This window comes from Alligator mississippiensis, chromosome 16 (genome assembly GCF_030867095.1).
Source record: "Alligator mississippiensis isolate rAllMis1 chromosome 16, rAllMis1, whole genome shotgun sequence".
In the NCBI taxonomy this organism is placed as follows: Eukaryota; Metazoa; Chordata; order Crocodylia; family Alligatoridae; genus Alligator; species Alligator mississippiensis.
The window spans coordinates 1,817,467-1,833,811 of NC_081839.1; the positions used below are offsets into that span (position 1 = coordinate 1,817,467).

The following is a 16,345-nucleotide window of genomic DNA, read 5'->3' on the forward strand; positions in this document are numbered from 1 at the left end:
CAGGAAACCCCCAAATCTGATGGTGCAAGGGAGGCAGGCACGGCAGGGTAGGGGGCAAGGCTGTGGGGGGAGGCAGGATCCGGCCCGGACCCCCCCGCGGCTCAGGAACTGGGGACAGGGAGCCCGTCCCGGGTGGAAGGAGACTCCTCGGCCCTGTGTGGAGTCAGCGGCCGGCCCATCCCGCCTTCGAGGCAGCTCTGGCATGCGGCGCCTTGCCCCTCCCGGCCGGTGGGGAGTCACCGGGGTCAGGCCCTGGGCTTGGCCGGCGCCGGCTGGGAAGTCGGGCAAGAACGCCGGGCGGGGCAAGCCCCCTGGGTGGGCGCTGGGCACAGGGGGTCTGCAACTGGTGCCTGCAGGCGGACTTCCCTGGAACAGTGCCCTGAGCACCCGCAAGGCACAGGCCCCGCCCCAGGGGGCTCGCTGTCCTGGAGGGGAAACTGAGGCACAGGGAGCCAGGGCCTTTACATGAGCAACGGGCTCCTCTCTTCCAGCTTCGCTTCCCACCCACCAGGCACCTGCCTCCCGCGGGTCCCATACAGGGCATTGGGTCGCCTGGCTCGCGGCGGGGGTGCGTCCCAGCCCCGGCAGCTCCCTGCAAGGGGACAGAGGATGCTTCAGCTGTTTCTGCACTGGGGCCAAGCCGGCTCAGGGCTTTGCCTCCCACCCACGTGCTGAAGCTCTGCTGTCATGCCGGGAGCCAGCATCAGGTACTAAACTAACTCCCCCCGTTTAGCCCCCACATCAGAGGCCACAGGCATCCCGGCGAGCCGAGCCCTCGCGGTGCAGAACAGTGCCGCTTGCACGTCCAACCTTGCAAACCGCCATCCGAGCCAGCTTTGGCTTTCATTGCTACCAGAAACCACGTGGCCAGCTCAGAGCTGTCTGGCCGGGGCGGGTGGGCCGTGGGGATGTCTTGGATGGAGGCTGCCCCGCCTCCCTGCCCTGGGAGCCGGGTGGGGGTCAAGGCACCAGCCAAGGTGATGGGGGGCAGGAGGAGAAGATGCTGCGAGGGGGTGCGGTGCTGCTGCCACCCTTTCCCCCTGCTTTGTCCTCTTGCCTCCCAGCCTTGCACCCTGGGAGGTGCTGGGCCGGGCTGGGCTAGACCCTCCAGCGGGCACCCGGTGCAGCGAGACCCGGCGTGGGGTGGCTGAGCAGGGCCTGTCTGCAGACCCCGTCCCGGGCCACCCTGGAGAGCATCACCTTCCCGCCTCGGCCCCCATCCCAGAAGCGTCCTGGCAAGGCTGACGCAGGAGCCGGCATGGCGCTCTCTGCACCGGGGCCTGCGCGGCAGGACCAGCGCCCGGGACGGGCTCGACGAGGCTGTGGTTTGGGGCTGGCTCGAGCCGTCCCGGCCGTGTTTACCCGGCGCGGCCCGGTGGCCAGGGCAGGGGGGCTTGATGAGAAAGCCAGGTTGGGCGGCGTGGAAGCGCCAGCCCCCTCCGGCCCAGCTGCTTCTCGTTACCCTCCGGCGCGGCCAAAATAGGACAATAAAACGGGGAAGGGAAGAAGGGAGAGCGAGGAGCAGCTCCCGCCCGCCGGCAGCTTGGCCTGGCCGGAGCCCAAGGCAAATGAACAGCTTCATGGCTGCCCGCCTCCGCATCTCAGCCTCCACCTCCGCTGCCCCCAAACCTCCCTGCTGGGTTGCCTCGTGGCTCCCCCGGTCCAGCCCCACGGCCCCACATGGAGCCCACGAGCCCCTGCTTGCCCCGCGGGGTTGGGGCTTTTGCATGGGGAGGGGGATGGAGCTGAAATGCCCATCCCAAAAGACCTGGATGAACGGCCCAGGCCTGGACAACCTGGATGGCTGCTGAGCCCTAGCCCCTCTGGGTTGGTGTCTGCAAATCCAGGCTGCGAGCTCAGCTGGGAGCTCTGGGGTCAGACTGCAGCATCTCCTCGGAGCCCCGGGGCTGCCCCTTGCACCGGCTCCGTTACAAGTGCGACCCCCAGTATCGGCTCCCAGCGAAGCCATTGCCTTCCCCACCTAGGACAGGCCCGGAGCCACTCAGGATGCCCCAGGCAGGCGCTGGCGATGGGGAGCATCCCCGAGTGAGGTCCTGTGGAGACTTCCAGGCATCGCTGCTCGGAGCGAGCTCCAGCCCCAGCGCTCCAGGCTCCCAGCAGGGGCCAATCCCACCCTGCCCCATGATCCAGCAAACTCTGGCCCAGCTGGGCAGGTCCCTCCTGCCCCCTCACCGCTGGCATTGCAGCCCCCACATCCAGGAGGGAGCGGGGTGCCGCGGGTCAGGGTCTCTGCCGCTGCCTCCCTGCTGGACCTTGGCCTGGTCACTTCGTGTCTGAGCACTCCCCTTGGCGGGGGACACGGCCCAGTCCTGCCTCCCGGGGCTGGGGGGACACGACCCCGGAGCTGGCGGGGATCCAGGCGAGGAGAGACAGGCAGCGTCTGGCTGCTCCTGGCCAGCGGCTCCGACCTGCGGGAACGAGCAGGAAGTGGCGCGCTGGAAACGAGGGTTTAATTTCATCCTGGAAAATGGACTGGCAGCGCCGGCAGGTCAACACCCCCCGGGCGCCGCCACGCAGCCACGGGCGGGGGGGTGCGGGATCCGGGCAGCAGCGAGCGCTGCAGGATTGCCGGGGCCCCGGGCCCACGCTGGGATCTGGGGAGCAGGGTGGGCGCGCGTGAGGGATCGCCGCCTCCTGCGGCCCTTCATACATGTCCTGCACCAAGTCCTGCCCCGGGGCAGCCTGCGGGCCAGCTCGCCCCTGTGCCCAGCACCAGGCAGGCTCCCCCGCCCCGGCGCTGCGCCTGCTGCTGGGGATGTCCATGGGCCCAGCGAACCCATGGGTGCAAATGCAGCTGGAAGGGATAAGGGCCAAGGAAGAGCCCAGCCCTTCAGTCCAGGCGTGTCCTCCCGGGGCCAGCTTCCCAGCGCCCCACCTTGCTCACATGCCCTTCGAGCAACCTGCGAGGAACATGGCCCTTCCTCCGGCAGCAGTGCAGCCCAAGCCCGAGCCTGGCCCCGGGAGCGAGCGGCAAGGATGCCACAACTAGAAAGCCCCAGCGCCTTCCCCCCCGTGCAGCGAGGGAGCACCGAGCGCAGGCTGGCTCCAGCTGCAGGATGCCGGGCCGTCTGGCCAAGCACGGCTCTGCCCCGCCGCCCTCTGCATAAACAGCCAGGGAGGAAAACAAGAGCTGCCTTGAGCATCATCCCCAGCCTCTCGCCTGCCTCCTGCGGCTCCCGTCTGTGCTGATGCAGCCAGGCCCCTCTCCCGAGCCCGGCCGGAGCCGCGCTGGGGCATCCCGGGTCTGGACCAAGATGGGATACCAGGAACTCGGAGGCTCTGGGCTCTCACTGGTGCTGCAAGATGGGCACGGGAATGGGGGGCTTTGGCATGGGTTGTGCTGTCCTGTGCGGGTTGCGCTGCACAGTGGCGCTGGGCACACGGACACCAAGGCGATGGCCTCTCCTGCCCCCATGCTGCCCAGGGCTAGCTGGAGGAGTCTGCCCTGCGCTGCCTGGGGACGGGGCTGCCTCCCCCGGCCGTGCTGGAGGCGCTGGCTTCGTTTCCTCCCAGCCCTGGGATGAAGGCCAAGCCCTCCAGCCCTTCCCCTTCCCCTGCAACAGAGCCATGCTGAGCCAGCAACTTTTGGTTGCAAAGTGCACGGGTCTTCAGCACCCCGCCACAAGGGCTCAGCACCCTGGGGCTTCAGGGCCCGGTCCTGGCCAGCCATGCTCTGGCTTCCCTGTGCCCAGGGGGCAGCTCCCTGTCTCGCACTGGTCAGCACGGCCCAGCAGCATCTTCAGGACAGGCACTGGGAGATGTGTACGGGTGTCCCTCCTGCACTATCTATCCCCTGTGACAACCGTGTCCCCCCCACGTTAGACGTCCCCTTAACTGGCCTGCTTGGAACTGGACCGGACAGGTGGGCACCGCTACCCGGAGGAGAAAGGGCACTCCTTTTGGGGGAGGATGCCAGCAGAGTCTCAGCAAGGCTTAGGCCACCCAGGTGCTCGCCCAGAGGCCGGCGGCAGAGGCAGGGAGTAGACATGACATGAGTGTCTTCCCTCCCAGGACCACCTGCCCGCCTTAGCCACGTCCACACACAGACCTGTGCCCACGCTGGCACGTATCCCCCAGCCCCTGCACGCCCAGAGCTGCCCGCTGCCCCCACGCCTTGGTGCGGAGGCGTTTGCAAACAGCCTGGCCTATCCCTGCACCAGTGCCCTGAAAGGATGCAGAGCAGCGTCCCTGCCCTAGGCCTCCATCCTCTTGGGTGACAGCGTCTGCCATAAACCCCCGTTATTTCACACCCCACAAGCCGGCTGCGAGTCCCATTAACGGCCTCTTTGTGCAGCCCCGAGCACCATCACGGGCAAACAGGGGAGGGTCCAATTCGCAGGCATTTCAACATCCCAACCCCGTGCTGCCAAATATCTGGCCCCGGGCCTCCGCCTCGACCGCAGCAGAGATGTTAAATAAGGATCCTCTTAATGGAAACACCATGCTGTTTACCCCAGAAGCTCTCCTGCTTCGTGTCGGCGCCAATCCTAGGCAGAGTGAGCCCTCCACACCCTCTTTCTTTGCAGATGTGCTCTTAATAGCGCCGCGTCCAGGGGGATGCTCGTATTAATGCAAGATGGCATAGGCAAAAAAATCCTGTGTTTGCTTTTAACTGGTTTTCAAAGACCCACCGCTGTAAATCACGGCCAGGATTTAGGCACTAAATAATAATAACAACGTTTAGAGAGCGCACAATGACGACAAGCCATCAGCTCTGCTCAAAGGGCGGCTCTTTTTTTCTTTGGTTTTTAAACTTTCCAGATGTTGCAAAGCTCACTCAAAACCTGAAACTCCCTAAATACGGTTTTCTTTTTTTTAATTATGATTATTATTATTTTGCAGCCGTGATGAACTTTATTGCATGCGACGGGAGAATAAAAATAACAGGCATAAAAGTGCTCGTGGAGTTATTTTAGGAAGTCTTAAAAAGGTTTTACGGCTCCTGGTGCTCCTGCCAGGTGATAACATAGCGTCTTGTTGAATCGAGGCCACACGCACGGTGCTGGCTGCAGGCATGAACCCCACCGGAGCTGTTTTAAGCAACCAGTTATTATTACTTATTATTCTTCTTCTAAGAGAAGAGTGTGGTCTAGCCCTTATGAACAGCGAGAGCGAGAGCCAGGGCTCCCAGGCTGGCCCGCGTGAGCGGGTTGCTGTGTTTCACGTGGCCTGAATAATCGCGTTAGGTTTCTGGAGGGCAACGAAGCTTTTCAGCCGGAGGGACGGCCAGGCGGGCAGCGATACTACTTCTGGCAGCTGCAAAGGAGACCTGAGGCAGTCCCGGGAGTGTGAGTCCAACCCGGGCTCTGTTCTCTCAGCAGGGCATTGACTCTGGAACCTAATGGTGGCAGCATCCCTTTCAAGAGGGCGCCCTGCGCTGCCACCGCTCCTCAGAGCAGCTGCCAGCTCCTGCGAGGTGCAGCCAGGGCACGGCGTGCCCAGTGCTACGGGCATCCCTGGCCCTGCTTGACCCTCGACTCCCCAGCACTTTTCCTTCTGGCCTGAGATCGCCGCTCCCATGTGCAGAGCAGGGAGGGCGCCTTGCCCTTGCTTTCCCCAGCAGGACTGTCCCTGAAAGGGTCAGGCCAAGGGAGGAGGTCCTGTCCCTGCTCTTAAAGCTCCTGCCTGACCCCAGCGGAGACCAGCCGGGAGCTGGGAACTCGAGGATCTCGAGCCCTTGACGCAGGCCCTGTGGCCCGCATCCCTACAAGCCTCCTCGGTCTTCTCGGCCTCTCTTGCTGCTGCACCTTGCCTGGGAAGCGTCTTGCAGCAGTGGGTTCCCAGGAGGAGCGACTTATGGACAAGCCGTGCAGCAGAGGCGGGTGCTGGGGGCACTGCTGCCACCCCCCCGGAGTGCGCTGGGGTGGGGCTGAGCGCAGGCGGGCTGCAGGCTGGGCGCAACTCTGCCTCAACTTCGGTTCCTCCCCTGCCTCCACTTGCCCGAGCCGAGCCTGGCCGTCGCGGCCCCTAGCCCTGGCTGGGCCACATCCCCTTGGGGGTCAGGCAGGGGCAACTCTGTGCAGCGACAAAACTCCAGTTCCCAACACCCAGCTGCACCCCCCTGCCCCAGGCGGTGAGCAGGCCCCACGCTCCCTTCATCCCTGCCCAATTCTTCCCTGCGTTCAGAAACCGGAGCCGTCGGCCCCATCCAGCGCCTTGGAAGGGATCGGTGGTGCTGGCGCCCCCCTCCCGCCTCCTCGGTCGCCTGGGGAGGAGAGGGGAGGAAAGAAAGGGGGGCAAAACCCAGGGCCTGTAGCATGTCTTGGAAAGGGCGAGGACTTGGATTTCACCGGGAGCCGGGCCTGCCAGCCCAGGCAGGAATGTCTGCGTTTTATAGCCAATTAAAGCTGGGTTTACGACCTGAGCACCGGCCTCGCGGGGAGCCAGAGCCGGCGAGGGCTGTGATTGATGGCAGTGCAGGGCTCGGGCACATTCTCCATGAGGCGACCAACTTTCCTCCCTGCCAGCTTCCCCCGCCCCTGCCCCCTGGAAAGTTTCCTCCCGGACGCCAGCTGGGAAATGCTTTTCCTGGGCGTGTGGCACTTGCTGCCTTTGGTTTACGAGGGGCGGGCAATGGGAGTCTTTCCAGCCAGCCGGTGTCTGCCACTGCCTCACCACGCAGCCTTGGCCAACTCACTTCATCCCTGTCCATGCAAGGGGCACCGCAGCCAGGGGGCTAGGGAGCGAGGTGGCTCCATCTCCTTTGCTCCCTGCTGGGGCTGCCAGTGATGCCCAGCCTCCGGGCACAACTCTCAGAGGCTTTGGAAAAGCCCAGAGCAACTTGGGCTCCTAAAGCCCTGTGACAAATTGGCCCTGTAGGCACCTCTGGAGGTTTTACCCTCAGCCAGACAGAAGCTGGGGCTGGAATCGTGCCCGGGGGAAACCCAAGAGATGGGGACATGGCAGGAGGGAGGGGGCGGCAGCTGGGAGGCTGCGGGGGCAGGGCTGGGAGGCTGCCAAGGCCCCGCTGCCTTTGCAGTCACAGGGGAGGTTGCCTAAGGGGCGCAGGGGCCGGGAAGGCGGCTGCTCCCTGCTCCAGGGCCCTCCCGAGCCCGAGGGAAAGCTGCACGTCCCGGGCCGCGGGGCCACGGCCGACGGTGCTCGGCGCTGCACCCGCGCCCGGCTCATCCGCGGGCCGGCGGCGCCCCCCGGCGGCACTGCAGGGCCCGGCGCCCCGGCCGGCTCCGACAGTCTCGCCCCGGGATGCTCCAGCCTCTCTGGGGCTGGGGCTGGGGCTGGGGCTGGGGCGGCTGCTGCGGGCCCCACTGCACACCGTGCGCGGGGCGAGGCGGCGGGAGCCCCCGGCACCGCGGACAGCGCCGCCCCATCCCCGACCCCGGCCTCACTCCCCATGCCCGTGCCCGTGCCCGTGCCCGTGCCCATCCCCGCCCCGCTCCTCCGCGGCGGTGGAGAAACGAAACCGAGCTGCGGCCGCCCCGTCGGGGCTGCGGGAGGAGCCTGGCTGCGGGCCGGGCCGGCGGTTTCCACGCACTCCCCCGCACGAGAGCTCAGCGCCGCCCCATCCCCGACCCCGGCCTCACTCCCCATGCCCGTGCCTGTGTCCATGGCCATCCCCGCCCCGCTCCTCCGCGGCGGTGGAGAAACGAAACCGAGCTGCGGCCGCCCGTCGGGGCTGCGGGAGGAGCCTAGCTGCGGGCCGGGCCGGGCCGGGCCGGGCCGGCCGGGGGGGAGGTTTCCACGCACTCCCCCGCACGACAGCTCAGCTGCGCCCGGCTCGGGGCCCGCACCCCGCTGGCAGGGGGTGACCCCGGCTCGGCCCCGCTGCCCACATCGGGTGCCCCCCCAGGAAGGGGCACCAGGTCCTCGCATGGCAGCCCCCACTGGGGGGGGGGCACCCAGCACCTGGCAGCAGAGGGGGAGGGCACATCTGGGCCTTGTCTTCCTCTGCTCTTTGGACACATGATTTCCTGGAAAGGGGAGGGAACTGGGGCAGCGCTGGAACCGGACTTGATGCTCACAGGAGCACAGATCGTAGAGGGCAAAGGAGCGGGCACCTTCCCCTTGCAGCAAAAGGCTGCTGGTCCCGCAGGTTTTCAGTTCTGGGCGGCAGGCGGGTGGAGCACCTGGCCCCCGCGGTGCGGAGCAGGGACACATGGGCAAGTGGCAGAAGATCTGTTATTGGCTCAGCCTCTGCGCCAGCGTGGTGCTGCTTGTGGCATTCACCACCTGCTTGGTAGTCCATTTCCACTCAGACCCTGCCCAGGAGCGGGACCAGTGCCGGGAGCAGCTGAAGAACGAGACCTCGGCCCTGGAGGGGCAAGTAGCCCGTGCGCGGGCGGAGGGCACGGTGCTGCAGGCCGCACTGGCCAAGGCCAACCAGACCCTCCAGGAGACATGTAGGGGCTGGGAGTCCTGCCAGGCCCTGACGGTAAGTGCGGGCGGGGGCTGCAGTGCTGGGGCCTGCACACGGTCACGGGGCCTGTCTGGTCTGCGCTGTGTGGGCAGGGGCAATGACCCCCTCCCTCCGTCCACAGGACAGGCTGCAGAACAACCTCACCGCCCTGCAGGCTGAATTCACCCAGCTGTAAGCCAGGGGCTCAAATCAGATGGTGGCACAGCAGGACCTGCGAGGTGAGTGTGAGGCAGCCCCACGCCTGGTGCTGGGCAGCCGGGGGATGAGCCCTCTCTGCGAGGGCCGTGGGATGCAGGGACCCCAACCTGCCTCTCTCTCTTTCCCAGACCAAATCAGCAAGCTCCAAGGGCAGCTTTCCAGCAAGGACCAGCAGCTCCAGGACACCCAGTCCCAGCTCCAGGACACCCAGTCCCAGCTCCAGGACACCCAGCGCCAGCTCCAGGACACCCAGCACCAGCTCCAGGACACCCAGCACCAGCTCCAGGACACCCAGTCCCAGCTCCAGGACACCCAGTCCCAGCTCCAGGACACCCAGCACCAGCTCCAGGACACCCAGTCCCAGCTCCAGGACACCCAGCGCCAGCTCCAGGACACCCAGCAGCAAAGGTGAGGCCCTCCCAGACTGCTGGGCCCCTGACCTGCCTCTCCCTGAGCTCTCTGCTCACTGCCTTCCCCCTCCCTTGCTCCCCCAGGGACCGGCTCCAAGCACAGCTGAAGGAGCAGCTCCAAAACCAGTCGACAGGCTCCGGTGGGGTCCTCCCCGAGCTCTGCAGGTTCATCAGCCTGTTGGCTCCGCTCCTCATCACACTCCTCCTCTGAGAGCAGCAGCAGCAGTGCCAGGTACGGGGAAGCCTAGACAGACTCAGACAGGGCATGGCCTGTCTCTGGGCCCCCCTTCACTTGCCAAGCCTGGCATCTGCCCCAGACACCCTGCGCCTGTCTGCCCCCCTCCCTGCTGGCTCTGCCTGTTCCACACCCTGCCGTGCCGTGCAGCCCGCCCATCTCTACTACCAGATCAATGCTGCAGGCCTCCCAGGTCCCTGCTAAATCAGGGCCCCTCTGCACCAGTCGCTGCCTGTGGCCACAGTAAGCCCTGTCTCTAGTGGGTTATGGAATAGAGAAGATCCCACACAACTTACTGATTCGTTTGATGCACTGGCTGGGGGAGTATTTAGTTGATTGCACGATTTCACAATGATTGCACGCTTAATTCATACAACACAATTTTATTTTAAATTTTTTTTGCTATGCATATAACACTGCTTAGCTTTAAGAAATACCACAAACATTAAGAACACAATAACTACATATATCAGAAACAATGCTTCAAATGCACTTCTTTAAAACAATTACAATTACAACTAACTATATAATTTTAACCAGAAAAGTTATTACTGTATTATACTTACAGTCCTAGAATTCCAAGAAGCCAAACACCTAAATATGCTTTCATTCCTCAGTAATACAATTTAATGGGTTGACTGGCTAATGGGCGTTTATTATAAGCATTCAAACCATTACATTCAATATGACAAGCCCCAGCCACTGCAAAGGGAGGACAGGTCCCCAGGCACGGGTGACTCTCCCCAGCAGGATGTGGCTGAGGCAGGATGCGAGCCCAACACTGCAGAGTCCTGGCTCTGCTCAGAAACTGCATGGCACCAGCAGCTCACACCCCTGCCCGCACTGCACCTGCCACTCTCTCTCCGCTTCCGTCTTGCTCAGTGTGGCAGTTCTGGGGTGGGGGTGGGCACAGGGTGCTCTCTCCCCCGTGACCCCCTGCATTTGTGTTCCAGGGCTGGACCGGCAACCGGAGCATGGAGCATCCCTAGGAGCCCTGCCAGCGCCCACTCCAGCTCCACCCAGGGGCACTGCTCCCTGCTGCTAGCTTGCTGCAAGCTTGGCCATCCCTGGGGGTCCCATGTGCAGCCCAGCCCAGCCAGCCCAGGGGAAGGGCTTTGCTCTCTGCTGCTCAGCGCTTCAATTTGGAGGGGTCTTGGCTATAAGGGACCAGTGGCAGAAAGGTGCAAGAGGTTGGAGCTGCCGCAGAGAGCCGCCACGCCCCCACCCCCGGGTGAGGAGAGCGTGGACTCCTGGCTGGGGGGCTCACAGCTGCTGACGGGGACTGGGGGTGTAGGACAGAGCAGGCAGGGAAACCAGTGCGCTGCAGAAGCACCTTTGCCCGGAGGTCCCTTTCCATCCTGCCCTCTGGGAGCCAAGGAGACTGGATGGGCCCCTGCTTTGGGCCTGGACCTGGAGCTTCACACTCACAGCTTCACACTTGCTTTAAGCAAGGCAGAACATGAGCAGGGGGCTGCCGAGAGCCTGAGCCCCCAGAACGGCCCCACCTCATCTGCCTGAGACCTGCTGCCAGGCACAGAGGGGCTGTGCCCTGCAAAGAGGGGAGGGGGAGGGCATGGGGGCTGGGCAAATAGAGGGGGGGGCGTGATGGGTTAATTGCTGCAGTTTGGCCCTGCTTAGTGATAAGGGGGTCATGAAGGCTTGGAAGAGCCCCAGGGAGGTCGGGCGGCAGCAGCTGTGGGGAGCATCCAAAGGGGGAACAGTGCCCCCAGGAACAGCCAGCCTGGGGGGCTCGGGGGCAGCCAGCGCCCATGCCCAGGGCTCACTGGGGCATGCGCTTTGCACCAGCGTGGTGCCTCTGCTTGATGCAATAAATGCTACTGAACACGAAAGCTGGTGCAGGTCTGGTTTGTTCTTCCTGTTGCCGCCTCATCAGAGACCCGGGGGGGCAGGCGCAGGCGAGGACCCCTCCCCTCTGGGGCTGCAGGCTGGGGGGAGGCTGGCCCCACTGGCACTCAACACCCAGCAGGGACGTTTTGGGAAGGGCAGGGGATTCCCTGGGACCCTGCCCCATAGGAGCTGCCTGCCTGCCTTGCTGTTGCCCATGGTGGCTCCCAGTCGGGATTGGACCCTGGGTGCTGGACACGGCGGGCACAGAGTGGGCAGCAAACCCTGTCCCATGGCACTTGCAGTCCTGCCCCGTGGGCAACACAGGAACAAGCAAAGCACCAGGACTCAACCTGGGGCTGCCCCATGGCCCAGCGCAGTCTCGTGCTGCTTGGACGAAGATAAACTGCAGAATCATCTGGTTTGCGACCAAATCCCGCCTGTGCTGTTTGCTAAGGGGAAATCCAGCCTTACAGCAAGGGGTAGTGGCTGATATGCTAATGAGCAGCCCTATGTTAATGAGCAGCAAGATTAAAAGTAGAAGAGGGTTTGGCTGGGCTGCACCAGGCTCGCGGCTGCATCTCGGGGGACAGCAGCGAGGCGGCAGCCCCCGGGACGATGGGCAAGAAGATGCCGCAAGCCTCCAAGAGCAAATGCCCGTGGACTTGTGCATGCGTGATTTTCTTCCTGACTACGCTGGGGCTGGGAGCTGCTCTGATCTATGTGACCATCTTCAAGCCAGCCGAGTGTCAGACGGCAGAGGCCAGGGTGAAGTCGGAGCTGGCCGACTGCAGAAACCAGACGGTAGGTGCCTCTCCTCATACTTCCCGGCTGCCTCCGTGTCCATCTCAAGAGCTGGCTGCCAGCAGCCGTCAGCCCCGCAGTGCACCTCACCCCCCCGGCCCCAGCCCCAGCCCACAGCCCCGGCCGCGCTACTGCTGCTCAGGGGCAGGATCCTGGGGTGGAGCGGGTGCCCCTGGGGCCAAGCCCTGGCGGCGGGGACAAGGGGGAGCAGAGGACCCTGCCCAGCAATCGGGGGGTGCCGGGTTGCAGGCAGGGGCGTCTGCCAGGCCAGGGGAGAAACACGCTTTGGCTGTTGTAACCCTTACGCGGGTGCATCTCTGATTCAGTTAGTCTCTAAGGCGCGAGTCTTCCCCGCTCTCTGCCTGGCTTCAGACTAAGGGGGCTCGTGGCCACTCTCTCTGACCCCAGCCCTGCCGTGTGCTCACTCTGTGGAGGCACCATCAGCGGTCGCAGAGCGAAGCCGCGGTGCTCCCGGGAGCGGTGGCCCAGCTGCCCGCTCCCACCCCAGAGGAAGCCGCATTTCGCAGCAGGGCGCGGGCTTTCTAGTTTGTCTTTTAGTGACCTTTCCTCTCTCTGTCGTCCCCATTCCCACTCAGAGCCTCCTGCAGCTCAGCATCACGGCCCAGAGGAACACCATCGTCCGGCTGGAAGCCCGGGGGTCAGAACTGGAGCAAAGGGAGCGTGGTGAGTGTGGGGCCAGGAGGCCCCAGACAGGGGACGGAGGGCTCGGAGGTGCAAGGGGTGGTGGCAGTCCTGCAGCAGAGGGTCCATGGAGGAAGGCCCGGGTGTGGAGACGTGGGGCCGACTCCCCGCAAGGCCAGCGCCTCTCACCTCCTCCCCCTTGAACTCCCGTGCAGGCGAGATGGCCGCGCTCAGACAGCAGCTCCAGGAGACTCAGCGGCAGAGGTGAGTGAGGCCAGCCCGTGCCCGCTCCGTGCATGCCAGCCGCGGGCACCCCGTGCCCCCAGGAGCCCTCCCCTCACTGCCTTTCCCCTTTGCTCCTCCCCCAGAGACCAGCACCTGCAGGAGGTCCGGGAGCTGCGAAGACAGCTCTCAAGGCAGAGCTCCGGTGGGGCCGATCTCAGGCTGCACAGCCTGGGCCTGCTGGCTCTGCCCCTCGCCGCGGCCCTGCTCTCCTGAGAGCAGCGGGAGCAGTGTCCAGGTACGGGCCAGCCTGGCACCACCTGGGCTGGGCACGGTCCTGGGGTGTGGCGGGCAGGGGGCACACACCACACTCGCTGCCAGCCTGCTTGTGCCCACCCGCGGCTGTGTTCCAGGTCTGGGCAGGCAGCAGGAGCCGGTCCCGCTCCCGGGTCAGCAGTGCAAACGTGGGCGCGACCCCTGCCCGCCCCCTGTGCCGGGCAGCCGCGTGGGACCCGGCCCGAGCTGCTCGCGCACTGCAGACCCGCCCGTGCGTGCTCCTGGACCGCGCGCGGAGCTGGCTCCTGCCCCTGCGGAAGCCCCGGCACACCGCGTGCGGCGCACGGACCCCGACGGGGCAACAAGGCCGAGGAGGGAGCCGCGCCTCAGCTCAAGCCCTGGAGCATGGAGGCTGGCCATGGCCCCTGCCCCGGCTGAGCGCTGCCCTTGGGTGCCTTTCTCTAATAAACGTCTGTCCGCCACCACGGCCCAGGAGCCCTTTGCTCCGCCGCGTCGCGGGCCGTGTGCGCGAGCTGCGGGGCAGCCGGGCTGGGTGACGGGGTGCGGGCAGGGGCCCCCCGGGCGCACAGACCCCGCACGCGGTGCCCAGGGCCAGGCCCCGAGGCTGGGGCAGCTCCTCGCGCTTGAAAGCTTCAAGACGCGGCTGGGCTGGGCTGGAGCCGGGCAGAGCCGGGCAGAGCCCAGCACGGGGCCGGGGCTGGAGCCGCCCGAGCCGCGGCCAAGGGGCGCGTGGGGGTGCCGGGGCTGCCGCGGGCGGGCGGGCGGGCGGGGCGCGGGGAGAAGCGAAACCGAGCGGCGGGATGCGGGGGAGGGCGTATGCTAATGAGACCCGATGGTAATGAGATCCTATGCTAATGAGACGATATGCTAATGTGGCGCTCTGTTAAAGGGGCGATGCAGATAGGCGCGCGCTGGTGTCTTGCAGGCGAAGACGCAAGGTGCTAATGCGCGGCACGCGATTGGCAGGCGGGCGGGGGTTTATGCTAATGAGCGATTTGCTAATGACCCGCATGCGGACGACGAGCCCCTCAACGAGCCGTCAATGAAGACGAGGAGCCGAGGCGGGCTGTGGTCATGCTTGCGGCGCTAATGAGATGTATGTTAATGAGACATGCTAATGAGGTGCATGCTAATGAGGCCTCCGCCCGAGCGGCTTGTCCTGCCACAGGGCAGCCCGGGGCCGGGGCCGGTGCTCGGCCCTGCACGGGGTGAGCCGTCCGGGGCTGGGAGCGGGGTGCCTCAGCTCCTTCCTGCGTGGCGGGACCCCAGCCCCAGGTCCCCTCTACACCGCTCCCTCCCAGCCCTGGCTCCCGGCTGGGTGATGCCGCCGGCCCCTGCCCCTGCCCCAGCCCCAGGCTCGGAGCCTTGTGCCATCGGAGCCGCCCTTGGGATGCTGCCACGTGCAGCACCGGGGCCTGGGCAGGAAGGGGGACAGAGCCATGCTGGTGTGGCTGGGCTCCGAGACGGCTTTTCCTTCCCCCCGGAGCCAGCGTGGCCTGCAGGACAGCATCCCCACCTGCCCCAGGAGCTGGCCTGGTACGAGGCACTGGAGCACCGGTTGCGAGGTGAGCCTGCTGCAGTCCCAGGCCTGGGGGCTCGGGTCCTGGGCAATGCCATGCCCCCATGTCTCTCCATGATCCCTGTGCCCAGGCTCTGGGATGGGGCTGCAGAGCCTGGTCCTGGCTGCAGGGGGGGGCCAAAGTGCAGGATGGGGCCATCGGTGCTGGATGGATGTGCGGGGGCCAAAGTCCAGGTCCACACAGCCGGGCTCAAGGCCACGCTGGTGGGTGTTGGGGGAGAGGGGGCTCCACCTGCGCTGGCACCAGGTCTGTTTTAGGATCCGGCAGGGGGTGGCCACCCTGACCCCAGCTCCCCTCCCCACCCTGTTCTCCAGATGAAAACATGGCCTGGAAAAACAGATCCCAGCACCTCCAGCTGCAAAAGTAAGGAGCAGCTCCTGCCTCCCACCCCGGGGCCATTCCCAGAGTGCAGATCTGGATGGAGAGCGGGGTGGGGGGGGTCTCTTCCTCCGGGGCAAAGCCCAGCAGTCCTGGCTCTGCCATGAACCCCCACTGTCTTGTCTGTGCAGCCTGGGGGTGTCCCAGGGCAGGAATTGCAACACGGGGACAAGGGGGTGTCATATTGAATGTAATAGTTTGAATGTTTGTAATAGTTGCCCATTAATCAGTTTAGGAAAAAGGCAAGGTTCATCTTCTTATCTAGACCATTGTTTTGGCCTATGCACAGAAGGTCCGGGCTTTGCTCAAAGTCTGAACTCTTGAATTTTATCTTTAGAGGCCTTTAACAAGGTTAACCTAAAAATGACCCTTAAGCAAACATCCCACATTCTGAGAAATCAAACTCTAGGAGCTTTTGGAAAGAAAGGTCGCTGCAGTAGTGTGGAAATTCCCCAAAGAAACTGAACCCAGCAGAAATCTGTTAAGAAAGATCTGAGCCCAAATTTGGGAGTAGTGACAGGTTTGGGTAGGAGGGGCCCAAGACGGCAACTCATTCAATAAAAACTGTAAGCTACTGTCCCAATTTGGAGGTAACCTCACTTGCAGACCAACGAAGGAAGAATCGCAAGCGTAGGCCGGATCAGACTGATCACCTGAACCACCCTCTCCGTGAACACGAATCTCTTAGTTCACGCTGAAGCCACGGAGCACCCGAGTGGGACTGAAGGAAGGGGACTTGTTCCTATTAGTATTGAGGTGAGCCCATTGAACCATATTGCTGAGGTGAGCCCATTGAACTGTAATACTGAGACCAACCCATTAAATTGTACTACTGAGGAATGAAAGCATATCTAGGTGTTTGGCTTCTCGGAATTCTAGGATTGTAAGTATATTATGAAAATAATAGTATTGATTCAAATTTAACTTTGAGTTGTAATTGTTTCAAAGAAGTGCATTTGGAGCATTGTTTCTGATATATGTAGTTATTGTGTTCTTAATGTTTGTGGTGTTTCTTAAAGCTAAGCAGTGTTATATGCGTAGCAAAGAATTTTAAAATAAAATTGTGTTGTATGAATTAACAGTGTAATCATTGTGAAATCATGCGAGTAGCTAAAAATTTCCCCAGCCAGTGCATCAAACAAATCAGTGAGTTATGTGGGATCTTCTCTATCCCATAACCCACTAGAGACAGGGGGCTGGCAGGAGACCACCCTGGGACAAGACTCACCCCATTGCCCTACATCCCCGGTCCCCAGGGCTGGGGCAGGCTCGAGGAGCCCGTGAGCCCCACTCTTCTCTTTCTTGCAGCCCTGGGGGGCTGTTCCCACATGCCTCTGCC

General features: G+C 63.8%; 2 protein-coding genes across 8 annotated transcripts; both read left to right on the top strand.

Moving 5' to 3' along the window:
• The first annotated feature begins 7,614 nt into the window (after window positions 1-7,614).
• LOC109282008 (mitochondria-eating protein-like) lies at window positions 7,615-11,088 on the top strand. Its single transcript, XM_059719501.1, has 5 exons — window positions 7,615-8,410; window positions 8,517-8,613; window positions 8,722-9,001; window positions 9,088-9,235; window positions 10,192-11,088. The coding sequence occupies exons 2-4, from the start codon at window positions 8,589-8,591 to the stop codon at window positions 9,212-9,214; spliced, it is 432 nt and encodes a 143-aa protein (XP_059575484.1). The 5' UTR covers window positions 7,615-8,410; window positions 8,517-8,588; the 3' UTR covers window positions 9,215-9,235; window positions 10,192-11,088.
• A 378-nt stretch (window positions 11,089-11,466) lies between these two features.
• Window positions 11,467-16,081, top strand: LOC109284015 (uncharacterized). Of its 7 annotated transcripts, none has more exons than XR_009457695.1 (6): window positions 11,467-11,887; window positions 12,484-12,571; window positions 12,745-12,793; window positions 12,898-14,613; window positions 14,943-14,991; window positions 15,597-16,081. XR_009457695.1 is itself a non-coding variant. In XM_059719500.1 (5 exons), exons 1-4 carry the CDS (start codon window positions 11,702-11,704, stop codon window positions 13,025-13,027), a joined length of 453 nt encoding a protein of 150 aa, XP_059575483.1. In that variant the 5' UTR covers window positions 11,482-11,701; the 3' UTR covers window positions 13,028-13,049; window positions 13,165-16,081. The 7 variants fall into 7 exon arrangements, 1 of the variants encoding a protein (XP_059575483.1); XR_009457693.1 differs by having other exon boundaries at window positions 15,613-16,081; XR_002091324.2 differs by having other exon boundaries at window positions 12,898-14,144; window positions 14,539-14,613; window positions 14,943-16,081.
• The last annotated feature ends 264 nt before the right edge of the window (window positions 16,082-16,345 follow it).